The following is a 27,500-nucleotide window of genomic DNA, read 5'->3' as shown; positions in this document are numbered from 1 at the left end:
AGAGCTCTGGAGTCCTTGTCAGAAGGAAGAGGATTTTTGGCAGAACTTGTCTTAGTTCCTTTAGGTCCCTGTGTAATGACCTCTGGGTCTGCAGCAGGATTTCTGTACAGGTATTTGTGAGAATCCGGTACTCTGTAGTACCTGTCAGGTTTACTGGGAGCAGGAGGGAGGGTGTCAGGGGCTAAGCTGGATTCATGAAAAACATCATCCACCACTTCTGAAATTGGGGGGATGGCCAGGGGTCTGTGCTGAGGCAGGTCCAGAAACTCTCTAAGTCTTTTCTTAGATTGTGGGAAGTCCTGGGATTCCCATTGTAAAAGTTCCCTGAGGGAGTAAAGGGTTTCCCCAAAGGAAAGGTCCTCTGGAGGGGAGGCAGAAGGGATGGATTCCTGTACATCTTAATCCTCATAAGCAGTTAAGGGATGCTGTTCCTCTTCAAAAACTGAATAGTCAGATTCCTCAGAATCCTGTACTGTCATAATTTCTGGAGAAGGGTGCCTTTTCCTTTTAAACGTTGTGGCCTGAGTACCCCGGATGAGGGAGATTAGATCCTCCACCATTTTCAGCATTTGTGCTTGGGTTGGTGGTGCAGTAGCAAGATGTTGGCTAGAAGCAGATTTCCTAGGAGTGGCCTGGCTTCTAGGCCTGAGAGAATCAGTCGGTCTGAGAGAAATGGTAATCGGAAGAGAAGATGTCGTTTTTTGTCCAGATTCAGTATTGCGAAAGGGCATCTTGGAAGCCAGTGCCTGTGTAGGGCTCTGGACCCAACCGAGGCAGAGACAGCCAAATGCTTGGAAGATGAAGATTTCTGAGGTGTACTGGACTCCAAAAGGGTCTTGGTAGAGGCCTGCATAGATATCGAATTGGGCATCAGGGGCTGCAAAAGCGCCTCACTGAATTCCAGAGAATCGACGACTTGCTTTGTGGTAGCATCGTCGGAAAGCTTAGCTTTGTGTGGTCTGTCTCTATCTTTATCACTCCGTTTTTCGGAATGTCCACTGATTGTTGGCTGATGAATGCCATATCAGAATGCGAAGACATAACATGAAAATAACTGTCTACAAAAAGAGCTCTGTGGTGAATGGTTCTCGCATTAAAGAGGGCACAGAACCAGCAACGGGGGACGTCGTGGTCAGGGCCTAAACAAGTGACACAGTAAGAATAGAAGTCTTGGTGTGGGATCTGCTTTCCACAGGTGAGACAATTGTTAACTTTTTCGGACATTGGTTAGTGCAAAAAAAAAAGGATCCCCAGTGGGGTACTTAGCTTAAGACGTTTTCAGCTAAAATTCAACTTCTGGTTGCGATCGACTGGCACTCGTGTGAACTGCTTCTGCTACGGGCTCCACGGCAAGAAAGACTGATGTAATGACGTTGGCTACCTTGCTTTATAGCACTGATGACCTGACATCAGACTACAGGCGACTGCAGCCAACGCAAAAAAAAATTACTCTGGTATTTGGGCTGGCGGAGGGCTACCACAGCAGGGATAACCCCACAGGTGATGACTGCAACAGTGAAAAATGAAGAACATCTGTAGGTCCCCTGTCTCTCACTCACTCTGGCTGCTGATAAGCTGCATGCTTTGTGGAGGGATGTATGTCAGCAACCAGATTAAGGTAAATCTTCAGTATTTTCCTGCAGCCTTAAGAAGCATTTCAATGGCTCCAGAAGAACAGTAATCTGTCAAAAGCTTCATTCCTAATACATAAGACCCTTATTGGGGGATCCCTTCCTGACAGTTTTTTTTTTTTATTTAATGTTTGTGGTATTATTTCTGATCTACCTTAATGGAAAAAAAGAGCAGCTCTTTGTGGTATTCCACCTTAAGAATACAGATGTCTGTCAGGGATTGTATATACTTCTGCTTTGTTTAGTTGGCTTATTTTTCTTTTTTGTGTGGAAAACTGTTATTTTATAAAAATATCAAGCACTTGGGCTGTACTTTTACATTTGGAATGTATGTTTTTCCAGTCCATTACTGTTTTTAGTGGCATTAGATTGTTTCTTATTTTTAAGGGAATGAAAGTTCTGTGATATTTCTGACTAAAAGTTTAAGGTCTGGTGACACAATTTTCTATGTACTATTTGTGTTTACTAGCTTACTGAAGGAAAGTGAACTTGGTGCTTACTAGTGAATACTTACCTATTAACAGTGTTACTGAGCTTACTGTACCAATATTCAGCTTCCTTCTCTTACTACAGCGTGGATAATATTCCCAATCCTTCTTTCCACTCTGCTTGTAGCTAAAAAGAAAAAAAAAGTAACATTTTTGCTTCATCTTAAGGATAATGACTTTGGTGTGGCCAAACACAATCCCACAGACCGCTTATCTATTACCTCAACTGCTTCTGTTGTAGTTGTAATGGCCACTATGGACTGGAGGCTTGACATGTGTTCAGGGGCTATTGTAGTACCTGTTACAGGTATGGAAAAACCAAACACTTTACATACAGGAGTTGTCTAGGTAAAGAGACCTCTTGCCAGGGACAGTAGGGTGTCCCCTGACCATTCTCTCAGCAGGGATGTCAATAGAAAAAAGAAACAAAAACTTAAAGGGCAGATGATCAGGTTGTTTCTGTATATAATTACATCATATGTTATGTCTTTGGCTAAGATCATTATACAGTCATTCAGTTCTAGGGGCTATTTGCATTTTCAAAATTCTAGTGTTGGTATTGCCAGAGAACAGTATGTGTGTTTAGAGGATGAGGATTCCGATAGAGATGGGGTGATTCTTCTCAGCTATCCAGTCACCCAGAACTCTGACACTTTAGATAGTGAACCTGAAGTTAATCCTAGACACACTTTTCCTTTAGTGAGACTGTTGCTAGATTAGGGATGTTTTTGCTTGGGAGAAAACAGGGACTCCCCCAGAAATGGGCAGATTTTATGATCTATTAGAGGATGAGGTTTCTGATTCTGCACCAATTCCTCCTATTTTTTCAGCTGTTGAAAATACTTTTAAAGCTGCTTGGAGGGCTCCTAAAACAATGGCTGCAGTTCACTTTCCCTGTACAACTCCTGTACCTAAAGTGTTTGGCTTTCCCAGAATATGGTCTTTCTAGATTATGTCTTTATTCTCAGCTGTCAGCTAACTCTGCTGCAATTACTCCAGCAATAACAGCTAACAAGAAGTCTTTTGCTTCCTCTAACCCAACAACCTCTTAAGAAAGGCAAGTGGTTAGACAGACGGTAAGAAACTGTTTGCTTCCACTATGTTAGCCTTTACGATCTTCAGTTATCAGGGCTATATATGGATGTTTGTGTTAAAATGTGCTTATAGTTTGGAAAATTTGCTGCTTCATTGTTGAAAGAAGGCAGGTCATATTTGAAACAGTTGTTTCCAAATTGACCCAAGTTTCTAAATATGGTGTAAGAAATGTGTATAATTGTGCTGACACTATGTCTACAGTTTCTGCTTCTTCTGTGGTGTTGAGAAAATTTGATTGTGTAGTCAGAATTTTTCTGATGATTTGAAGTCTGAAATTATTTTATTCTCCACTTAGCCCAGATCTGGTGTTTGGTTCTGCTGCTACACAGAGTGTGAAACAGTGAAATGACAGAGGTAAATTGATAACATGGAGTTTAAGTTTTTCGGATCCCAGGTTCTACCATAACAACACCGCTTCTCAGTCCGTTAGAGGGCACCACACACAGAAATCCCAGCCTAATAACAAGCAGGCCCCCAAAAGAAAATGTCAGAATAACTCTTCCAAACCAAATAAAATAAGTAACTTTCCCAGAAAACGTTAAGCTCCAGTTAATTAATGACTGTGTTCAGGGCCGGTGCTAGCATTTTGGGGGCCCCCAGCAAGGTTCAAGTTGGGGGCCCTACTCAAGAGAACATCAAGCGTGACCACATTGCACCTCCTTCCCTGTCAAGCTCATCCAGCACCATTTAACCACTAGTGTCACTACATTCAGATCATTAAGAATTTATGTGCCAAGCCACAGACTGGCATTTAGTACCAAGGTTACATTATGATAAACTTCTGTAGCACAGCACGGTAGCTACTCACAGGTGCACACACACTGACTAGCATTTAGTGCCAATGTTACAATCCTGATAAACCCCTGTACCACAGCAAGGTAGTGACTCAGGTGCACATGACAAGGTAGCAACTCAAAGGTGCACACACTGACTGGCATCGAGTACCAATGTGACATTATGAAATCCCTGTACCACAGCAAGGTTGCCACTCACAGATGCAGACACTGACTGCATACTCAACTTCCCAGATTTTCAAAGAATGTCCAGATGTGACTCTTGTTTGGTCTGTTCCTCAATTTAGATTTTTCTGGATTTTTTTGTGGCAATCATTGATGACTGAATTCATTAAATGATAGGCATTTCAGTTTAACTTCATATACCCTTCAGAACATCTATGGCAAGACCTTTTATTCTAACATTCAGTTTATAACAGAAATATTTAAAATTTGCCCAGATCTTTGGGGCTTGAACCCCATTATCTGTGGCTTTGTCCAGATTTTGTGCCATGAGATAAAGAGCTACAGCTGGCATTTAGTAGCAATGTTACATTATGACAAGCCTCTGTACTGCATCAAGGTATCCAGTCCCAAAGAGGTACACAAAGACACCTACACTGACTCCCCAAAGACACCCACATTGACTGGCATTTAGTAGCAATGTTGTTACATTACGACAAGCCTCTGTACCGCATCAAGGTAGCCATTCCCACAGAGGTACACAGACTCCCAGACACAGACTCCCACACAGAGACACAGACTCCCACACAGAGACAGAGACACAGACAAAGAGACAGGGACACAGACACAGACTCCCACACACACACAGAGACACAGACCCACACACACACACAGACACAGACAGAGACAGAGACACAGACCCACACACACACACAGACAGAGACACAGACCCACAGAGACAGAGACACAGACCCACACACACACACAGACAGAGACAGAGACACACAGACCCACACACACAGACAGAGACAGAGACACACAGATCCACACACACACAGACAGAGACAGAGACACACAGACCCACACACACACAGACCAGAGACAGAGACACAGACCCACACACACACACAGACAGAGACAGAGACACAGACCCACAGAGACAGAGACACAGACCCACACACACACACACACACACAGACAGAGACAGAGACATACAGACCCACACACACATACAGAGACAGAGACACACAGACCCACACACACACACACAGAGGCAGAGACACACAGCCACACACACACAGAGACAGAGACACAGAGGCAGAGACACACAGACCCACACATACACAGAGACAGAGACACACAGACCCACACACACACACAGACAGAAACAGAGACACACAGACCCACACACACACAGAGACAGAGACACACAGACCTACACACCCACAGAGACAGAGACACACAGACCCACACAGACAGAGACAGAGACAGAGACACACAGACCCCCCCCACACACACAGAGACAGAGACACACAGACCCACACACAGAGACACACAGACCCACACACACACACAGAGAGATAGAGACCCACACACACACAGAGACAGAGACCCAGACTCACACACACACAGAGACAGAGACACAGACCTACACACACACACAGAGACACAGTCCCACACACACAGAGACAGAGACACAGACCCACACACACACAGACCCACACACACAGACAGAGACACAGACCCACACACACACACACACACACAGACAGAGACACAGACCCACACACACACACACACACACACACACACACACACACACCCACAGAGACAGAGACACACACCCACACACACACCCACAGAGACAGAGACACACACCCACACACAGAGACAGAGACACACACAAACACACACACACAGACACAGAGACAGACACACACACACAGACACACACACAGACAGAGACCCAGACCCACACACACACACACAGACAGAGACCCAGACCCACACACACAGAGAGAGACCCAGACCCACACACACAGAGAGAGACCCAGACCCACACACACACACACACACAGACAGAGACAGAGACCCACACACACACACACATACACACACACACACACAGACCCACACACACAGACAGAGACAGAGACACAGACCCACACACACACACACACACACACACACACACACAGAGACAGAGACAGAGACACAGACCCACACACACAGAGACACAGACCCACACACACAGAGACACAGACCCACACACACAGACAGAGACAGAGACACAGACCCACACACACAGACAGAGACAGAGACACAGACCCACACACACAGACAGAGACAGACACAGACCCACACACACAGACAGAGATACAGACCCACACACACACAGAGACACAGACTCTGAGACAGAGACACAGACCCACACACACACACACACACACAGGCAGAGACAGAGACACAGACCCACACACACACACACACACAGACAGACAGAGACAGAGACACAGACCCACACACACAGAGACACAGACTCCCACACACACAGACTCCCACACACACAGACTCCCACACACACAGACTCCCACACACATGATAAAAGACTGCACTACAGCAAGACTGAACATTAACACCCACACAATTACTGACATGAACAGTCACACTGCAGATGTACACAACACAGCTATGGGACACAGAAAAGACTACAGACAACATACAAGGGAAAGCCATGGGGATTACAGAGCCTGAGGCAGACTCAAACCCAAACAAACCCAAAAGAAAGCCATGGGAATTAATGAGCCTGAGGCAGACAGACTCAAACCCAAACACACGAAGACATGGGGATTACTGAGCCTGAGGCAGACTCAGACCCATGCACATGAGAGTAATGGGGATTAGTAAGTCTGACACAGGCAGACTCAAACCCAGAAAGAAAAAGATGAATACCAAAGTGGCATTCATCTTCCATATGCATTTACCTCTTCAGCTTCTGACAGCTGCCACTTGTCTGTTCTTCCTTCGCTTCTGTCCTAGCCCTTGAAGAGTCTTGCTGCTCCCAACTGTCCTACCATCCTGATGAGTCCTGCCACTACCCTGCCACTCCACATGAGTCCTTCTGCTCCCGACAAGTCCTGCCACTCCGACGGGTCCAGCTGCTCCTAGCTGCCTTTGCCTAACATCCTGCTAGTTCCATCCTCATGGTCCTACCTGTTGGAGGTACGTAAACAAAAAAAGTGAATACACAGCATACAAGCCACAAGTACTACCTGAAATTACTGCCCAACAGCATTATAAAAGATTACTGGAAAGGAAATATGAGCACATACCTAATCTACAGTTTTACTGGGATCTTACGAATTTTCTTCCGGACAAAATCTTCAATGAGGCTGCCATGTGATACACTTCATCCCACTTCATGCTAAATTGAGAGCACAGCTAAGCCTGAAAGTCTCTCCTGGCTCATTGAAGAACGCAGGTATGTCTTTATGAGTTTCAGCTTAGAAAAGCTGTGTTCTGCAGTAGCCACTGTAACAGGCGCAGTCAAATAAATGCGCAGTGAAACATAAGTATTTATATATATGTCTTGCAAGTGGTTGCGAATAAGGAAATTTAACACAGTCAGTGGTGACGATTCATTATCAATCATTCGAGAAAGGCTTTTAAGTTCGTGTCCGGGTCCAAGGTCAGAGTCATCAATATCACAGTGGCCACTTATTCTGTCAGTCAGTTGTTCTTTCAGAGCCTTGCAGTGTTGCAGCAGTGTGTCTTCTGCAACATCACTCAAGGCTTTAATATTTCATAAAAATCCAAAGGCCTTATCAAACTCGGAAAGCTGCTGAAACCGGTCAGTAAACGATTGGATTGTTGTGTCCAGCAGCACATTGAAGAACTCTACATGTAATGTTATCGCTGGATCCTGTACAGTCTCATCTTCTCCTTCATAGTCAAAGAACCGTTTTACTTTCCTTCGTCTCTTTTCTTGAAATGTGGTGCCAACATCCAGTTCTTCTGCTATCTTGGAGGCTTCGCCCATGGCATGTTGAAATCCCGTTTCTCTGTAATTCTTAAGCAGGTCCATAGTGGATGCCAGCACTTTGACACATGTTGAAATATCAACAGATGGACTCTGCAGAACTTTGCTTGCACGATTTACCTCTGTCAGCACATCATACCAAACCACTAAACATACAATGAACTGGTATGACATAAGTTCTGAGCACAGTCCTCTTGCTTGTTGATATGTTGCAGCATCATTTGTACGTACTGCTTGCCCTATCTCCTGCAATGCCTCAATGACTCCCTTCAACTGAAATCTTACTGCCTTGACAGAGTCTATCCTGCATTCCTAGCGAGTCTCCGACAGTGGCTTCACAGTGACATTTGTGTGCCGTTTTAAGATCTGCCATCGGTTTGTTGATGCTGAACAGAGTACGTAAATGTTCTGCAGACATCCAAAGAATGACACTGCCTGTACTGATGAATGTGCTCCATCACTAACTATAAGATTTAAATTATGGCAGGCACACGGCACATAAAAAGCCCTTGAATTCATCTGTTTTATCCTGGCCTGCAGTCCAGCGCGTTTCCCCTTCATGTTACTGACATTGTCGTATCCTTGTCCTCGACCGTCATTAATGTCCAGTTGATGATTTTGAAGAGTCTGAAGAAGAGCTTCTGTCAGTCCTGCCCCAGTTGTGTCATTCACAGGCACAAATCCCAGAAAATGTTCCTCAACTGTGGCTGCAGTCTGTGAAATGTCCACATACCGAACTACTACAGTCATTTGCTCTTGATTGCTGATATCTGGCGTGCAATCAAGAATCACAGAAAAGTACCTAGCATCCTTCACCTTCCCTACTATGATCCTTAAAATAGCATTTGCAATCAACTGGATAACTTCATTCTGTATGTCCTTCCCAAGATAGTGATCCATTATCTCTTTATTACGAATATGACGCAAATGTTCAGCCATGACAGGGTCAAACTGCGACAAAAGTTGCACTTGACCTAAGAAGTTGCCATTGCCATAGGTGTCCAGGGCATCAGTTGTACCACGGAATGCCATGTTCCGTTCTGCCAAGTACTGGACAACAGCAATAATGCGTTCTAACACACCACGCCAGTAAGTTATCTCCTTTTCAACCACTGCTTGCCTCTTATCATCCATAGTCTGCCTACTCTTTATTCTGTTGTCCAGTTCCTTCCACTTCATCATGCATGCCATATGCTCTGGCACTCTGTCATGGCTGTGTAAAGCTTTGGACATCTCTCTCCATGCTTTGTAACCACCTGACCTGAGAAGATGGTTAGAATGTCCAAACAATTTGCATGGAAAGCAAAACAGTGCATCCTTTGAGACCGAATATGTCAGCCAAGTGCGTTTTGCTCTCTCTCCATTAGGCAGCACATGGAAGTAGTTCTCAGATGTAAATCTTTTCTGCTCATTGACTGGGAACTGTGTTAACACCACTTGCACAGGTCCATGCTGAATGGCAGCTACCCTAAACTCATCCCTAATGAAGTCTGGCCAAGTCCCTAGATCCTCCAAAGATGTACCCGACACTCCCTGCAAGTCATAGGCCACATCTGTCACTATGGAAGTATGGGCTCCTTCTGTATCAAAGTCTGGTGATCCAGGCAACACCTCAGGTGAGTCTGCATTTGCTGCCATGCTTTCACCCATGGTAATGGCTGTAGGTCCACAGGAAGTAGCCTGTGGTGTGGCCGCAAGAAAGTTGTTACTTTCTAGTGAAAGGATGCTGGCCTCACAGTGGTCAGACTGTAATGCAGAACCATTGTGTTGTCCTGAAGGCAGACTTTTTCCTGAATCTCCACTCACCGATGAGTCACAGAAAAATTTCATAATGGAACCCTGTCTCTTTGCATCCTCATTCCTCTGCTGCTGAAGCATTCTTTTTGCTGCTCCTGACAAATATGTACGCTTCATCAACAACTGGGAATGGAAGTAAAGCAGAATTACTACATATGCAGAGTCCTTTGGTCATACTGTTATTAAAAATGCTTAATGACTTGCATTGACAGTCTATTACACTGCAGGCAGAAAGACTGAAGAATGACTAACCAGTAGGCACAAACAAGTAATGAGAGGCCCAGGTTACAGTTTCATGTTAAATATCTATCACTAGAGGTGAACGTCAGCTTTTTCTACACAATTCTTCTCCTGTCATCCCCCTAAACATGTGAAGAGGCCACAGATGATGCAAAAGATTGATATTACAAGCTTCTTAGACTAAAGTCTGAAAGAACTAATGACTAGGAGAGGCACAAGTTTGAAGGGGAACACACCAAATTGAGGCAAGACAAATGTTACGGTACAATACAGACTACACATGCCCACTCCCTCTCAATCTCTTGGCAGACTTGAACAAATCAAAATCATTTTTTGAACAAAGGAGTGAAATCATGGATTTGCTAGACAACCTCATGTGTGAAGGATGAAGTGGCACACAGACTGGGAGACTGACATTCCCACAACCCCTCTTAGCACAGGATCAGTGTACAAAAGCATAAATCCAAGGAATGTACCATGCATTACGTGGAGGGTATGAAACAAGAAGTCCATTTCTGTTAGGAGCCTCAGCTGTCCACATTGTGCTATGCAATCATTGAGAGAGAACAGGCTAAAAAACAAACATCTGGACACAATTCTCACAGGCCCCATCAACCTCCTAAAATTGTCAACTTAATTCAGACAGCCAAAAAACTTGGATAGCAGAGCAGTGTTTGCAGTAGTATGCATTAAAGACATCAGTACATTCTGTGGAATTCTTACCCCCCCAATCTGGGCACAATTTTGGACGAAGTGAAAAAAATTACCAATGTGCTTACAGTCTGTGACACCCCCCATTACAAAAAACTCCAAACAATGGACACTGCCACATTCTCACAGGCCCTACCCACACTCCCAAACTTTCAATACAATAGCTATGGACCATAAAAATAAGTAATTGCAACAAAGCATATCAAGAACAGTTAGACAGCACTATAAACAGATAGCAGAACAGTGTTTGCATTAGCAGGCATTAAGATATCAGTACATTCTGTGGAATTCTTAACCCCCCCCCAAGTCTAGGCAGAATTCTGGATGAAGTGAAAACAAAAAGGCATAGCATAAACAATGTGCTTACAGTCTGTGACCCCCTATTAAAATTACTCCAAGCAAACAATGGACACTGCAACATTCTCACAGGCCCTAACCACACTCCAAACCTTTCAACACAATAAGTACGGACAATGATAAAAGGTAAGCCATTGCATGAGTACATTGTTGGTAAACAATAGTAGCGTAACAGGGTGTGCATTTGTATACATTCGAACATCCACACCTTTTGCAACATTCTCACAGCTACTAACTACCCTCCTGACATTAGGCATGGTAAACAATGCACAAGTTCTCTCAACCTCCAAAGAGCATAATTCAGACAGTCAATAATAACTGCAGAACAAGGCGTAACATCAGGGATAGTTAAACAGTACTATAAACCTAGACAGCTGAACAGTGTTTACATTAGCATGTATTAAGATATCAGGCTCCATCATCCTCCAAATTACATAATCCAAACAGCCAAAAATAACTCAGAACAAGCTGTAACACTAGGGATATGTAAACAGTACTAATTCCCTCGACAGAACAGTATTTGCATTAGCATGCATTAAGATACGAGTACATTCTGCAGAATCCCCACCACCACCACCAGCCGATGCACAATAATCCTGGATAAAGTAAAAACCAAAAACATAGGCGTAGCATTAACAATGTCCTATTACATGACCCCCATTAAAAAGGCTCCAGTCAAACATTGAACACTACAACATTCTCACAGGTCCTAACCACACTCCCAAACTTTCAACACATTAAGTACGGACAACGAAAACATTGCAGTCATTGCGTCAGTGATTAGAACATTGCAGTTATATGCAATAGTAGTGTAACAAGGCTTGCATTAGTATACATTCAAAACATCTATGCCTTCAACAGCAACATTCTCACAGCTGCAAACCACCCTCCCAACATTATGCATTTTAAGCAACGTACATGCCCCATCAACCTCCTAACCTCTCAGCACAATTCAAACAGCCAAAAAAACTACAGAACAAGGTGCAACAGCAGGGATAATGTAAAACAGTACTATAAACCTAGATAGCAGAACAGCGTTTAACAAATGTGTAAAAAAACTGAAAACCTACTACAAATTCAGTTGACAATCTACCAACAGTTTCAAAAAGTAGCAGTTGAAGCCAGTTCTTATCCTGAATACTTAAAAGATCCATTACTGAGCAGTCAATGTCAACCATCTGGAAAATATACATTATACCCTTGCAAAAAGGTGGAAGCTTGAGCGAACTTAAATTATAGGCCAAGAGCAATTCTTCCCCCACTACCTAGACTCCTAGAGGAATGCATTCATTCTCAACCAATATTTTACTTGCCACTTACCCCATACACCCAATACTATTGACTTAGACAGCAGCATCTCACAAGACTGCCCACCTATCCTTGCTCTAGCCCACAAGACTGCCCACCTATCCTTGCTCTAGCCAACTACAATATCCTTCTCTGTCCCATTATTTATCTCCCCTCCTTTTCATCACCCCTATCCCATTCTCTCTACCGTTTACATATACAGCATAGATACTGCCAAAACAAAATCCTCTTGCTCCAAATAAGTTATACACTTTCCTAACCAATGGGCAATTAAAATTAAATGTATATTACACTTCACATTCCCTTATGTTGTCCCTCATATAAACAGAAGCCAAATTATTTTACATATTTCTAGCACATATACTAAAAAGCATTTCTCCCTGGGCATCCACTGAAAATGGATTCTATCCCACACTATCCAGAAAACAAATGTAAAATGAGTAAAGTAAAACTGGTATAACCACAGCCTCCCACCACTCATCCTCTTACCACCAGCACACGGACATAAAATGAAACTGGTACAACCACAACCTGACCCCCACCCTCTCAGGACAAAAACTCTACAAAATACCAAAATAAAACTAATACAACCACAGCCCCAAAATAAAACTGGTACCACTACAGTCCTCACCCCCCAAACCTCCTAGCACAAAAACTGTACACAAAACTAAAATAAAACTAATGCAACCGCAGCCCACACTCCCCCAAACCACTTAGTACAAGAAATATGCACAAACACAAGAAATATGAAAAAAAAAAAAAAAAAAAAATCATCCACCCCCACAAAAAATAAAGTTAAAACTAAACCCAAAAACTTACCTTTTTTGCTTTCAACAGAAGGCTGCTTCCAATACTCTGCTCCCTCTTCACGACTGAAGGCTCACCTGCTCTGCTTACCTTCCTCAGACCACTCAGTCCCTTTGAAGTTGCCCTTAAAAGGACAGTTTTATCAGACCTTTTCAAAAGTTGCCCTTAAAAGGACAGTTTGTCAGACCTTTTCAGAAGTTGCCCTTAAAAGGACAGTTTAAAAAGAGTATAATCCACAAACCACGACCGCTGCAAAGGCTTGATCCACCACTGATCCGTTCCTGCTGTCCATCCTCACGCTGGTCCAAACCCCGCTCAATCACTCTGCTGCTGATAAGAAACACTCCTCTGTTGAAAAACAAGAGAAGTGATCCTTATTAGCTGCAGGTGCCTTTTTAAAGGCAGTTTGTGCAGGAAGTGATTTGCAAGGACCAATCAGGTCCTTGCTTCATCACTTCCTACTTAAAAAAAAAAAAAAAAACAAGGACTTAGTTCGCAGGCTGCTGCAGCCAATCAGATCCCTTGTTTCAGCGAGCGGACCTGATTGAGTGCAGCTTGCCAGCCAATCAAAAAAAAACAAAACAAAAAAAAACACAAAGGGACTTAGTTCGCAGGCTGCTGCAACCAATCAGATCCCTTGTTTCAGCGAGCAGACCTGATTGAGTGCAGCTTGCCAGCCAATCAAAAAAAAAAAAAAAACCCCGGAAATGCAGTTTGAATTTTCGCGACGACAGAGCAGCTAGGCGTCCATGAGGAGCCAAGCCGAAGCAAAGTACACGCTGGTTGGACCAGTAAGTAACCCGCGGATGACGACGATGGAGCAGCTAGACATCCATGAGGAGCCGAGCCGAAGTAATGTAAACGCCGGTCAGACGGTCGGACCATCGGGGCCCTTATTTGCGGGTAAGTAATCGGGGGCTCCCCGCGGCCGCGGGTTTCGCGGGTGCCTAACGCCGGCTATGACTGTGTTCAGAATCTGATCAGTTTACCCACACCTGCTGCCCAAGTTTCCCTACCTTTCTCACACCAACTGACCCTCAACCCATTAGTGTGGCATCAGAAGGTTTCAGACTGAGGGATGTTGAAGCTGATTCAGGAAGGATTCACTTGGCAGTGGGTGGACTCTGTTCCTTCTTCCAGGAAGATTGCCTTACATCCACCAAAGTTGACAAAATTGTTTCCACCAGTGTCATAGAACCAGTACCTTCAAATTACATGTTTTTTATTCCAGAACATTTTTGGTACCAAAGAAGGAGCATGTGTGGAGACCTGTGTTGGATCTGTCTTTTCTCAATCTTTATTTAAATGTTCACAAATTTAAGATATTGACTGTACACTCAGGTCTTGCACTGCTTCCAGACCATTGTCTTAGGTAACAGTGGATCTCAGTGAGGCTTACCATCTCATACTCATTGCTTACAGTTTTAGAAGGTTTTCAACGTTTGCTTTATCTAGATCACATTTTCAGTATTTTGCATTACCCTTTGGGTTCTCCACTGCACCTTGAGCGTTCACAAAGTGTATAGTCCCAGTGGTGGCTCACTGCTAATTGCAGGGCATCCACATTTCTGCTTATTTAAATGACTTGCATATTTCTTCAGAGTTTTCTCCCAGATCTTTGGAGTCCTTAACAAAGGTGTCCATCCTCCTGTCACATCTGGGATTTCACTTGAAACTACAAAAGTATTGTCTCACACCCTGTCATGAAATTTTCATTTTGGGGTGTCTGACAGATAATACACAAGCAAAAGGCCTTCCTACCAAAAGAAAAGGTAATAACATACCAGCAGTTCTTTCTAAAGTTTTTTTTCAACAGCTTCAGGCTCCTGCTAGGGAATTTATCAGGATTCTAAGCCTCATAGCATCCATGATCCTCATGATACTACTTGTCAGATTACACATGGGAAAAATCTGGTGATGCTTAAAATAATTCTTGAACCCAGCGTCTACTCCCTATGGACTTGTGCTGTGGTTTGTAAGGTGAGAATTGTAGTTGTGGACAGATCAAATGGCTCTCAATCCAAGACTCACTTTCTATCTCCCCACCCTGGTTCAGTCTGTCCAGACAGACTCTTCAGATTTTGCTTGTCGTGCAGTTTCCATGGGATTAGAAGTTTAATGCCTGTGGGACTCTTTGGACAGACCAAAGCACATAAACATCAAGGAAATGCAAACAGTGATTTATGCTTTGAAATCTCTACGCCATTTATGGACTCCGGGCTCTTTACAGGTGATTAAAGACAACACCACAGTGATATAATATCTCAACAAAGCAAGGGGCACAAGGTCATACTTTCTGTGCTGGTTGGCAGTGATGGTTTGGGTGCTAGTCTTACAGCATTCTCTGACTCTTTAGGCCTCCTACATTCTGTCAGAACAAAACAATGTGGCAGACAAACTCAGCAGATCATGAACAGACCTTCATGAGTGGAAACTTAATACAGGTGTGTTCCAGGACTTGCTCCATATGTGAGTGACACCTAAAGTAGATGTGTTCACCTCCTTACAAAACAGACAACTAGAAAAATTCTGCATGGCATATCATAGGTTCATAGGTTCATAGGTTCATAGGTTGGTACTAGGCTATCAGCCCTAGGGCCTATACAAGCCTAGCCATAACAATTCCCTGGCTATTTCTTCCCACATTATTTACTTTCCTGGACCCCTGTCTAGCAGGGCGACTGACGTGATCCCTGGGGTGAATTTCCTTTCTCCCATCCAATCGTCAAGGTTCCTCTTGAAGAGGTCCAAAGAGGCACTCTGCTTGACATGTATGGGCAATCTATTCCAGAGTCTGGGGAGTCTCTGGGTCAGGAACCTATCCCTCCAGCATGTTTTGTTTATTGTGATGACAAGGTTTAGATCCCTGGAGCGTGTAGCTCTGAGGGATTGGGATTTCTTTAAGTGTAGCATGTCCAACAGCTCTGGGTTTGACATGGCCTTGTATGTTAAGCAGAGATCGCCTCTGTGTAGGCGATATGCCACAGAGTATAGCTGGAGTTTTTAAGGCGGTCAGCGTAGGGCATCTGCTTTAGGCCTGTGATTCTTTTAGTGAGGTATTTCTGAGGCCTTTCCAGTTGTTGCAGATGTCTTGAGAGGTACATACCAAATGGGGCGTTGTATTCTATAATGGGTCTAATGAGGGATGAGTACAGTGGAACAATGACCTCCTTTTTTCTGGATGAAAAGCCCTTCGTGATGAGGTGTGCCACATAGAAGGATTTCCTGACTGTTGTGGCGATGTGGTTATCGAAGGTGAGACCACTGTCCACCTGTGTCCCTAAGTCTCTTATCACACTTTCTGTGTTTAGTGTACTGCCACCTATATGGTAATTCACGGATACATGTTTTTTCCCAAAGGGATAACAATACATTTCTTGGCATTGAGCTTGAGCCCATGGCTCTGGCACCAAGCATCTGTTTCTGTAAGGCCCTTTTGTAGAGTATCCACATCATTTGTGGATTCAATAATGGCTCCCAGTTTGCAGTCATCTGCAAACTTTGTTAGCCAGAGTCCCTTAGTGTTGACCTGTACTTCAGAGAAGTAGATGCCAAACAAGAGCGGCCCCAGGACTGAACCCTGAGGTACTCCACTTGTCACTTGTCTGGAGCTGGATTTGGAGTCGGCTACTTTTACAGTGTGGGTTCTATCAGTAAGCCATTTAGCAACCCATTGGGTGACATAGGGATTAATGCCCAACTTAGTAAGTTTATCAATGATTCCAGAGTGGGGGATGGTGTCAAAGGCCTTGGCAAGGTCTAGATAGGCTGTGTGCACCACCTTACCCTTGTCCATGGCTCTGGAGACTGATTCAAAGAAGTCAATCAGGTTCAGGAGACAAGATCGGCCCTTCACAAACCCAAACTGGGTGGGGTCCAGTGTTTGAAGGTTGCCAATGTCTTTGTTTATAAGTTCCATGATAATACGCTCCATGGCCTTGCAGATAAGGCTTGTCAGACTGATGGGACGGTAGTTTCCAGGATCCAAGGTGGATCCCCTTGTGGATTGGGATAACTGTAGCTCTGCGCCACTCAGTGGGCACGAAACCTGAGGTGAGGCTATGATTAAACATGACACTTAGGTGAGGTGCCAGTTCATATTGTAGTTCATGTAGTACACAGCCCGGGATGTCATCTGGTCCCATCGATGCTGTATTCTTGGCTTTAGAGAGTGCGTTTTGTACCTGTGTGGCCGTTATTACTGGAATTTGGCAATCTTCCGGTATTGAGATGGGCCATTTAGGGGTGAGAGGGGTGAAGTTGGCACTGAATCGATCTGCCAGGATATTGGCAATATCCTTTGGATCAGTATATTTAATGCCATTCTGTTTTAGCTCAGAGCAGATCTGAGCATTGCCATTTAGATTCTTGACATAGTTATAGAATGCTTTGTGGTTGTCTTTGGAATCTTTGGCAATTTTATTTTCGTAACTAGCTTTGGAGGATTTTATGAGGCATCTCAGTTTCTTACTGAGGCTAGTAAGGGAGTTTTTTGCATCCTGGGATTTTCCTCTTTTCTGCAAAAGTTTCTTCCTTTTGTTGTAAAGTTTGTTTATGGCAGGGGACCACCAGATTGGCTTCCTTTTTTTGGATGAGAGCATTTTGGTTCTATTTGGGATGGCACGATTCATGCATGAGTGGATGTGCTCGTACAGTGCCTTAGTGTAGGATTCAGCAGTTGAACTTTCAGTTCCTGTCTGCATGGGTGTTATGAAGTTTTTCACTTCTGACTTGAGTAGCATGAAATTGGCTTTGGAGAAGTTTTTTATGGTGGTTTCTTTACTGGGGGTGGGGGTGGGATGTGGATGTTAAGGGTGATTAGCTTATGGTCAGACCTGACTAACGAGGGGGTGACCATAGGTATGGAGCATTGATTTCCCATGTTGGTAATGACCAGGTCTAGGATATTGGAGCCCCTGGTGGGACTATGGATTAGTTGATCCAGGGCATTGGAATTTATGAATTCCAAGAACCGTTGCATAAAGGTGTTGGGACATGAGTAGTTTTCCCAGTTAATGGCAGGGTAGTTAAAATCACCCAGTATTAGGGTGTTTGGTTCTATCTTAATATTTTCCAGTATGTTTAGAAAGGTGTAGTGAGAATCTTGGGGTATGGTGGGGGATCTGTAGCAAGCTACAATTTTGATTGCAGTCTTACCTAGTGTTAGTTGTACTTGGAGAATTTCAGACACATTGTGTTGGCCAACTAGCCTGGTGGTGTGAATATCCTTGGTGAATATTGACACTCCTCCACCTTTAGTGTTTCGGTCCTGGTTTGGTGGCCGAAAAGTGTGGTAAGAGTTGTAGCCTGGTATTGCAGGGGTGCTCTCTGGAGCCTTGAACCAGGTCTCAGTTACTGCACAGATATCGATGTTCTCCATTTTTAGGAGTGCCTCGAGAGAGTGCATTTTGAGGTTTAGACTTCTAGCATTGAGTAGCATTACCTTCAGATTTTGCATGCTTGTACCTGTTACGGTGGTGGTTTTGTCCTTTGAAGTTTGCCTAAAAAGGCACTATAGGGTGGCAAGAGCCTTAGCCAGTAACCTGAATCCCAGGGTGACAGGTGCAGACCATCTCTGGCAAAGCATCGTGGTCTGTCAATCATGTCATCCCAGGCAGACAGATACTGGATCCCCTTTGAATGACACCATAAGCTTAGCCAATTGTTGAAGTCAATCATTTTATCCTTATATTGTGGTATCATTCTGGGCGAAGGCAGGATGCTACTCAGGGCTAGGGTCATACCTGCCTGGGCCACATGATCCAAGAGTTCTTCCATGTCTCTTTTCATGTAGTCCAGGGAGGTGCATCTCAAGTCATTCACTCCAACATGGACAATGACAGAGTCATATTTGTACTTGTTGTGGAGTGACTTGAGTGCATGCGTTATGTGGCGGATCCTGGCACCCGACAGGCAGCTGACTGTAATTTTCTCCTTATTCAACCTGGTGAGAGGGACATCAGTGTGCGAGACTATAGAGTCACCTATGACTAAAGTGTTAGGTACATTGTCTTGCCTTAGGGGCTGTTGCTGGGTGGCACACTGGTGTTGTGAACTATGTGACACATTGGTTGTGATTGGTGTTTGTTTGCGTTTCAGCTTCAGAGGTCTTTGTTGCTTGGGCAGGTTACAGTTAAGGGCCTCTGCATATGTGGATTTAGTGTTGCTATATGTCGGTGTTGGTGGTGCGGGTTTAGAAGGGCTATGTGTTGCTTGAGATGTAGTGTGGGTGTTAACCTTCTCCTCTTGACTGTTTAGCACAATCTTGGGTGGAGAGAGCTTTGCTTCCATTTTGGCTATGTAAGTGCATCTCTCACAGGTTGTAGTGTTGGGTGGTAGGAGGAGAGGGTTGTCTGTGTACATGAGGCAATTGCTGCATTGCCCCAGTATGCCCAGATTCACCAGGTGGACAGGAGAAATCACCGGAAGCTGACCCTTGGACATGCTTGGTTTGGGGCTTTTTTCTTTGTAAAGTATAGGAGCTGTTTCCTTAGCAAGGTACTTTGCAATTATAGGCTGTTTAGTGCCTACTATTAATTTCCCCTTGTTAACAAGGAGAGTTCAGTGTTTATATGAGTTTAAGGCTTCCTAGTGCTTTCCAGCAGGTATTAGAGAAAGTGCTAGTCACAGGGATGCTTAAAGGTAAGATTGAAAAGAATGCACTCTGCAGTGTGCACTAGAGAAGTTAGATGTGAAAGTAGGTAACTTGAGTTTTACCTGTTTAAAAAGTTAAGGTTTAGTGGAGAGTTACTATTTTTAAAACAGCAAGATGGATTGAAAGGGGTGGTCACTTTTGTATTTTGGTACTATGAAATACTGTAGGATGGCCAATAAATTTAAATAATTGAAGGGGTGGGATTTCAAAAATGATGATTTTGTGATTACTCACATAAGCCAGTGAAAGTAGAGAGAAATGAGATATATGGTCAGATTAACATAAGAGGCGGGCAACTAGAAAGACAGTGGTATTTAACAAGACAACTTAAATGGGTGGGAGGGCAGGAAAAATTCTGCCTGACTCAGAACAGAGAGAGCTGTCCTTGTAGCCAAGCAAGGAGAACAGATGCCCTGTCATTCCCTTGGATGAGAATGTTCCTGCATATTTTTCCAACTTTGCTGTGATTTCCAAGGTACTTAAAAAGATTCAGAAAACATCACCAAAAATTATTGTGACTCCTTTTTGGTCAAGGCAGAACTGATTGTCCCTTCTTATGGAACTCACTAAGGCCAATTACCACAGGCTTCCTCAGCTGAGATCTACTCAGACAGCACAAGGGGAGTTTGATACACCCTGACATCAGTCAGTCAACTAACTACAACTGATGGCCTAACTGATTTAGTTTTAATACCTTTTTTGGCAAATTTTTCATGAGGACATGCAACAGGTATTGAGGAAGCAAGAACATTTCTTCTTGAAAGTCTTGTATTAGCAAATGAAAGGGATTTTCTGGTTGGTGCTTTGCCAGTCACAGGAGTCATGAAAGGGAAGTAGCACCTCTGATTCTCAAATATGTTTGTGACCTACTTAAAGATGTCTTGTCATATGCTTCCATCAAGGTGCATCTTGCAGACATCTCAGCTTGTGTGCATATGGCTTCCCATCATTCCTCTATGTTTGTAGTCAAATAGTTTCTTAAAGTAGTGTTGCACATAAGACCCCTTTGCATGCAAATTCCTCCTCCTTCCTGGGATCTCAAGTTTTGCTCTGGAAAAACTGACCTTAACTCCCTTTGATCCAGCCAATCAGGGTGACTCTTTGTTCATTACTTAGAAGTCTGTTTTATTTGTTGCTCTGACATCTGCAAGGCAAGTATCTTGAGCTGCAAGCTGTCATGGTAGGTGAATCCTATCTGGTTTTACACAGGGATAGAGTCGCATTACACATTAATTGTTCATTAATGCCTAAAGTGGTGTCTGAATTTACCTAGAATCAAGCCATCAATCTCCCAGTTTTCTTTCCAGAACCAAAAAACAATGGAGAACAGATTGTACACACACTGTATGTGTATGTGCACAAGCAGCTGAGGTACTACCTTCAAAAGAACCGATAAGCTAAGCAGTTGTTCATTTCATATGCTGGGACTAAAAAAGGCCGGCCAAGGTCTAAGCAGACTGTGAGCAGATGGTTTTCCTCTGGTATTGTTTTTTGTTATTCGCACTATAGTATAACTATGCAGGCAGAGTTAAAGCACATTCTACCAGGGCCTTGTGCTCTTTGATAACATGATAGTAAGGAGTGGACAGTAGAAGTATTAAAGAGGTAAGAACATGGTCCTCTGTTCATATTTTCACAAAGCACTACAAACTGGATTTCTTCTCTAGGTCCAGGACATTCTTTGCTAGGCCCATTCTTCAGTGGCTTCCGGACCCTTATCCTTCTTCCTCCTCCCAGGTAGGCTAAACTTTGGGAATCCACCCATAGGCTACTGCAGCAGTGAGAATGAAGAACATAGTACAGTTGTGTAAGTTCTACTTACCCATTACAGTAGATGTTCTAATTTCTTCACTTCTGCAGCAGCAGCCACCCCCCCCCCACCTTGTAGATAGTTGAGGTGGGACACAGCCTCCTTGTTTGAATGATTTTTATAGTGATTATTAATTGTTGGTTGTTGGGTCAGGATGAATCTTCCTTCCTTTCTCAGGGCAGTAAAATCCAGAAAATTTACTTCACTGTGGTTTGTTGCTGATGTACTTCCTTCCGAAAAGGATGCAGCCTATCAACAGCCAGAGGAAGTGAGAGGAAGGAGAGTTAGAGTTTTGATAACTGGCTGGGTGTTGTATCCTAGGCAGGACACTACCCATATGCTATTGCAGCAGTGAAGAAATTTGAACATCTACTGTTATGGTTAAGTAGACCTCACATAACTGTAGTTTTGTTAATACCAAGTTTATTAGTACCACGTACCAGAATGTTAGTAAAGACTCACTTTCTTCTTTTCATTACTAGAGGAAGCAAAGACAAGATCTTTGTTGTCAAGATTAACCCCTTCATGCCTGACAAGCTTATTACAGCAGGAATCAAGCACTTTAAATTCTGGCACAGGGCAGGTAAGAGTGTATTTATTTATTTTCTTTCGTTTAATTGAATGTGGTGACTTTGTATTTTTAAGTGTCTTCAGAGGTTGGGAAAATAATTTCTTTAATTAGTGAAGAAATAGTGGTTATATCTCTGTTCCTGCAGTACCAATCTGTGCTTAATATGCAAAATGTACATTTAGCATTTTCACAAGAAAGATCCACTGCTATTATACCATAAAGCTGAACGTCAGCACATCAAAACCAAGATTCTGAACATGTATGTTACCAAACATGGACACATAGTTTACATATTTATTTACTTACTTATTAATTCATTTATTTCAATTGGTTAGCTGGGTTGGTGAACTGATCAAGGACCCTTGTCAGCCATGACACACCTATGGACCTAAGATACTCATACCACACAGAAACATTCAACTAGATAGAGCTACACTATCTTGCACCATATCATAAGAGAGTAGCAAACTTCTTTTCTCTGAGGCTTGCACAGACAAGTGCAAACATTCACCAAGGATTGTAGCTGAACTATAAATGACATTTCAGAGTGCTTTCCTTTTTGTACCTTGCAACCAGCAACTGCATCTTACTCTTCCTAACCTGCTGTGCGAGTTAAACAGCAAATGATCATTTCCTAGTTCAGCCATAATCCTTAGTGAATGTTTGCACTTGTCTGTGCAAGCGTTAGGAAAGAGTAGAAGTTATACCAAACCTTTTACACTTAATCTAAAGAGACCTAGTCCATCTATTAACTTAAAAAAGTAGTATTGCCATAGAATCAGTGAAGCACATGAGTTTAACTTTTGTATCTTGACTAAGGCGAGATCTCTAGACCAATGCAGAAAATGTCTGATGCTCACAGAAAATAGCGTTTGACATAAACACTAATATCTGTTTGAGGTGCAAATTATGTCCTAAAGGCAACTGACTGTGACGGTATGGATACTAGTGAGTCTACAGTTATGCACATATATTTCATCACAGTGAACTGATGTAATCGACTTCTATCAGTTCAGTGCTAGAACAATGTACTACTGTATTCACAGGCACACACACACACACACACACACACACACACACACACACACACACACACACACACACACACACACACACACAAAGAAATGCACAGGATTTTCCCAGACTAAAGTAAATATTGAAACTAATAAATACCAAAGGGGAACACTTGTAGGAATCTGTATGCAAGACTTGTCATGTGCAGTATCAAAAAGAGAAAACGAGAAAACACTCAACAGGAGACCAAATGCTTATGGTCTATAGAACACACTGCAGATGGTAGTAGTGACTTTGTAATCAGTGATTCCATAATACTCAGAGCAGATCCTTTATCACCAAGCTTTATATGGAAAAAATTGAATGTGACTTTTTTGTCTAAGGCTGAAATACAGGACATGACATGTAGCTTTACTCAGACTTGAAACATTGATTGCTGTCTACAGTGCACCACTTATGCAGTACTTGTGCTGGTACCTATTATGTTAGTATATCTCCTGTGCTGTAGAGCACGTCAGAGGCAGCTAACAATTAGCACTTAGTCCTGCTATTGAATCTGTGGCATTCAGTAGCATGACTAGCACATTTCATACCTGTACTGTTAGTTGTACTCTGTTAAACTCCATGCCTCAGAGCTACTTGTTTGGCTGTTTTATTATATCACTTATGTGCTGTGGAACACAACAAAGGCACAACACATACTTGACATTTTGTAACTTAATCATGGTAGACATACCTCCCTCCTCCCTGCAGCATAAAGCATAGATAGTGCTCCAGTTTAAAATGAGAATGTTAGGGATCTTAGAACTAGAGTTGATAATTCCCTGTCCTTTGATTATCATGTTACGGCAATTTTTGATCATGTTACAATATTCAGGGGTCCTTTTATCTAGTGCAGGTAATTGCCAGGGGAATGTCATCTACATCTAAGGAGGTCATTGTCCCTTTGTATTCAGTATTCATTAGACCAGTTTTTGAGTATAACATCCCCTTTGGGATGTACCCCACTAGACATATCAAACAATAAGAGAGACCCCAGAGGCTCCCATCTAAGAAGATCACTGACCTAAAACCCCTAAACTACCAGAAAAGACTGAAAGCACTGTCCCTTTATTTAATATTTTATAGACTCCTGAGAGGAGATCTGTTCTCTGTTTTCTGTGCCATTAGGGACCCAGTGGTGCTGGATCTCTTGTATCTGCATAAATTGAGTAGTCCCACTAATTCCAGAACCAGGGATCTAAATATTCATCTGAAGATAAGTTAAACATGGTAGAAAGCTAGGTTAATCACTCAGAGCCTCCTGCATATCTGGAACAGCCTCACCCTGCAAGTTAAGCAGCATGATACAACCGTGTTCCATCCACTGATCAATACATAAATGACTTCTACAGTCATACCTCAGACCATCCAGCTTCACAAAGCTAAAGGTCGCCTTTCACACATTCTGACTGTAAGGAGCTGAAGCAGAGCTCCTTGAAAGTGCAGTTGGACACAAAACTTCAAGGCTTTTTTCCTGCTAAAAACTGCTCCTTTGGCAGGTTACTTGGAGCTGACAGTCCACTAGTGATCCCTCAAAGCTGGGCAGAGAGGGAGGAACTTCCACTAATTGTAATTTTGTGAGGAAAACATGTTTTTTTTCTGAATGATGTATTGTGCTTATGTCAGAAAATTATTGTTGTGGAGACTGTCATTTCATTTCTACGGGAGTTGATATGCAAATCCTTTTGTGAACTGTTTGTGTGCAGAGATTTACATTTTGACTAGAATTTTAGTGATAATTTGTGTGTTTGTGCTGTTAGGAAAGAATGCTGTGCTTGTGAAGGGGTGTTATTGGTTTACATACCTCAGAACTACTTGTTCTCTACTTTATCCTTTACTGACTCATCCTGGCTCTGGTATTTCCTTTTGAGGTCTCTTTCTGGCTTCTAGTGAAGCAGTCTTCTGTCTCCATGGTTTAACCTTCCCCTGTATGCAAGAAGAAACTTAAGAAGTGTAGGTGTCAGGCCAGCTCATGTTTTGACTCAGCTGATGGGAGGTGACTCTGTTGTGGCTGCTTGCTCTTCCTCAGACTGCTGTTTTTTTCTACCTGTCCTCTAGGATCCACCAAAGACTGCAGAATAGCCAAGTCTTTTGTGGCTGTAGGGATGCCCTTCGCAGGAAAGGAAGAGACACTCTTTTTGGTCTCAGTGGAAGAGGTATGAGAAGAATCGTCTCTTACCTGGGATAAGGAATATATATTTGGAATGAGTAGACCTAATGGCGGTCAATTTCCAGGGAGACTCTCATGAAAGGTGAACATAGTGAGAGAACGTTTCAGTCTCCTGTTACTGTTTAAATGGACAGGGACTATTTACTTGGATTTACTAACAAACTCATTAGTGTTTTCCTTGCTTTGTGTTTCTTCAAGCAAGAAAAGGAAAATAGTTCCCCCTCCTCCTGATGTGGGTTTTCAGTCAGAAAAGCAGGCAATACAGAGGGAGGGGTGTACCTCAGGAATTTCACAATATGAGCATTCTGGTTTTGAGGAAAGTATGGGTTCTGATTTCCCTCCTAAAGATTTGTCTTTTTTTAACATTTCTCTAAGATAAAAGATTTTTTTTCAGTAAGAGAAGAATGAAATTCTTTAGCACATAAAATGTTATGAATTATTACAGCTAGAAAGTCCAGTTTCTGCAGCTATTTCTCCTGAGATGCCTGCTTTAGAGAATGTTTTTCCTCATAGCATCTAGCTTCCCTGATAGAAGTCCTGCCCCTAGGTAGTCTGATAGATTACACAGAGTACCACATACACATAAGCATTTGTTTTGTAACCCTTGGGCAAACCTTGGTATGATTTCTCTTTCAATCGCTGCAAAAGTGATCACTGCACTTAATCCTCTTTCCTCTGGCAAGGATAGAAAAGCATTATATAAACTGGGGAAAAATGTATTCCTCTAGTATTTTATCATTTCAGGATTTTAAACTGTCAAACTCATACACTTAAGTGTTGGCTTTTAACGTTTCAGAACATGCAGAAGTCATTGCTTAACATTTCTTGTTCTGAGCTAAAAAACACAATCCTTGAATGCCTCTGTTACACCTGCTTCTTAAGTTACTAAGTGTGTTTTAAAGTATGCTTATGACGCTGCTGTTTCCTTTTGTGGATCTTCTGCTTCTGGATCAGTATTGAGAACACTGGCTTGGATTTGTTCTCAAAATTTTCCTGAAGATATCAAAACTGAAGCCATTTTGCAGCTAAGGTACTTAAGAAGTATATTGAAAGGTAAAAGCTGATTTAAGGAGTTGCTTAACTTTTTCATCCCTCTTTATTCAAGACATTCCCTTCCACCTCGGCACCCTGTTTCAGCAAGCCATTTCCAAACAGGATTTAAAAAAAAAAATGGCAAGTAGGCTCCAGAAAGAAAGAAAATAGTTTAAAAAGTCAAGGACAGTCCTGTCAGCATGACTATTTGCCTTCTCAGGCTGGTGAGCAATTCAGGTGTTTCTTAAGACTTGTTGCATCTCTATAGATGTATAATTGTCTATGTCGTAAGTGATAGTTTAATAAAGATGTTTCTTGTTTAAAAAAAGGGCAGAAATGTAATAATTTATTTAATGTTGCTTAGGTTATATGATATATAGCAATATATGTGAAATACAATGTTTGTAAATATGAACTGGTTAATGCAGTGTGGTTACTTTTATAGAAATTTAAATTTGCCTATGTCACAAGTGATAATTCAGTAAAGGTGTTAAAAAAAAGAAAAAAAACAACTTGCTGTGTCTGGCTTGTACTATCAGTTTTGTAACTTACCTTTTGGACTGTTTGCACCACCAAGGGAATTTACAAAATGTCTTATTCCAGTTGTTGCTTTTTGCAGACTTCAAAACATTCACATCCATATTTGGATGATTGTCTCATCTTTGCAGACTATGTCAGGAGTGTTTAGGAACTCTTCAGAAACTTAGACTCAGTTTGAGTTTCCAGATCAGCTTGCAGAAATCTTGTCTCATTTGTTCTCACAGAATTGTATTCCTGGGATAATTGTTAATTCTGCCATAGAAAGAGCCTTTCTTCCTCCCTCCAGGCAAAGTTGAGATGTTTGTACAATTCTGAGATTTGTCAGTTAGAATCAGGCATCAGGAAATGAGTTTCTCAGGACTTTAACGTATATGGCCTTCATGATCTCAGGACTTTGAAGTATATGGCCTTCATGATCTCAGGACTTTGAAGTATATGGCCTTCATGATTCTCATA

At 42.6% G+C, this 27,500-nt stretch overlaps 1 protein-coding gene across 1 annotated transcript in view; it reads left to right on the top strand.

Moving 5' to 3' along the window:
* The window catches only part of LOC122803780 (echinoderm microtubule-associated protein-like 5), a 3,919,718-nt gene that overhangs the window by 2,023,248 nt on the left and 1,868,970 nt on the right, over nt 1-27,500 (top strand). The window contains exon 17 of the mRNA XM_044073467.1: nt 22,158-22,258. Within this exon, the coding sequence (XP_043929402.1) occupies nt 22,158-22,258 (101 nt within the window). The remainder of the gene's footprint in view (nt 1-22,157; nt 22,259-27,500) is intronic.

The sequence above is a fragment of the Protopterus annectens genome, chromosome 6.part0 (genome assembly GCF_019279795.1).
Source record: "Protopterus annectens isolate FY-2018-M chromosome 6.part0, PAN1.0, whole genome shotgun sequence".
Classification (NCBI taxonomy): Eukaryota; Metazoa; Chordata; order Ceratodontiformes; family Protopteridae; genus Protopterus; species Protopterus annectens.
Note: the sequence above shows the minus strand (reverse complement) of the source record. Positions and strands in the feature narration are given on the sequence as shown.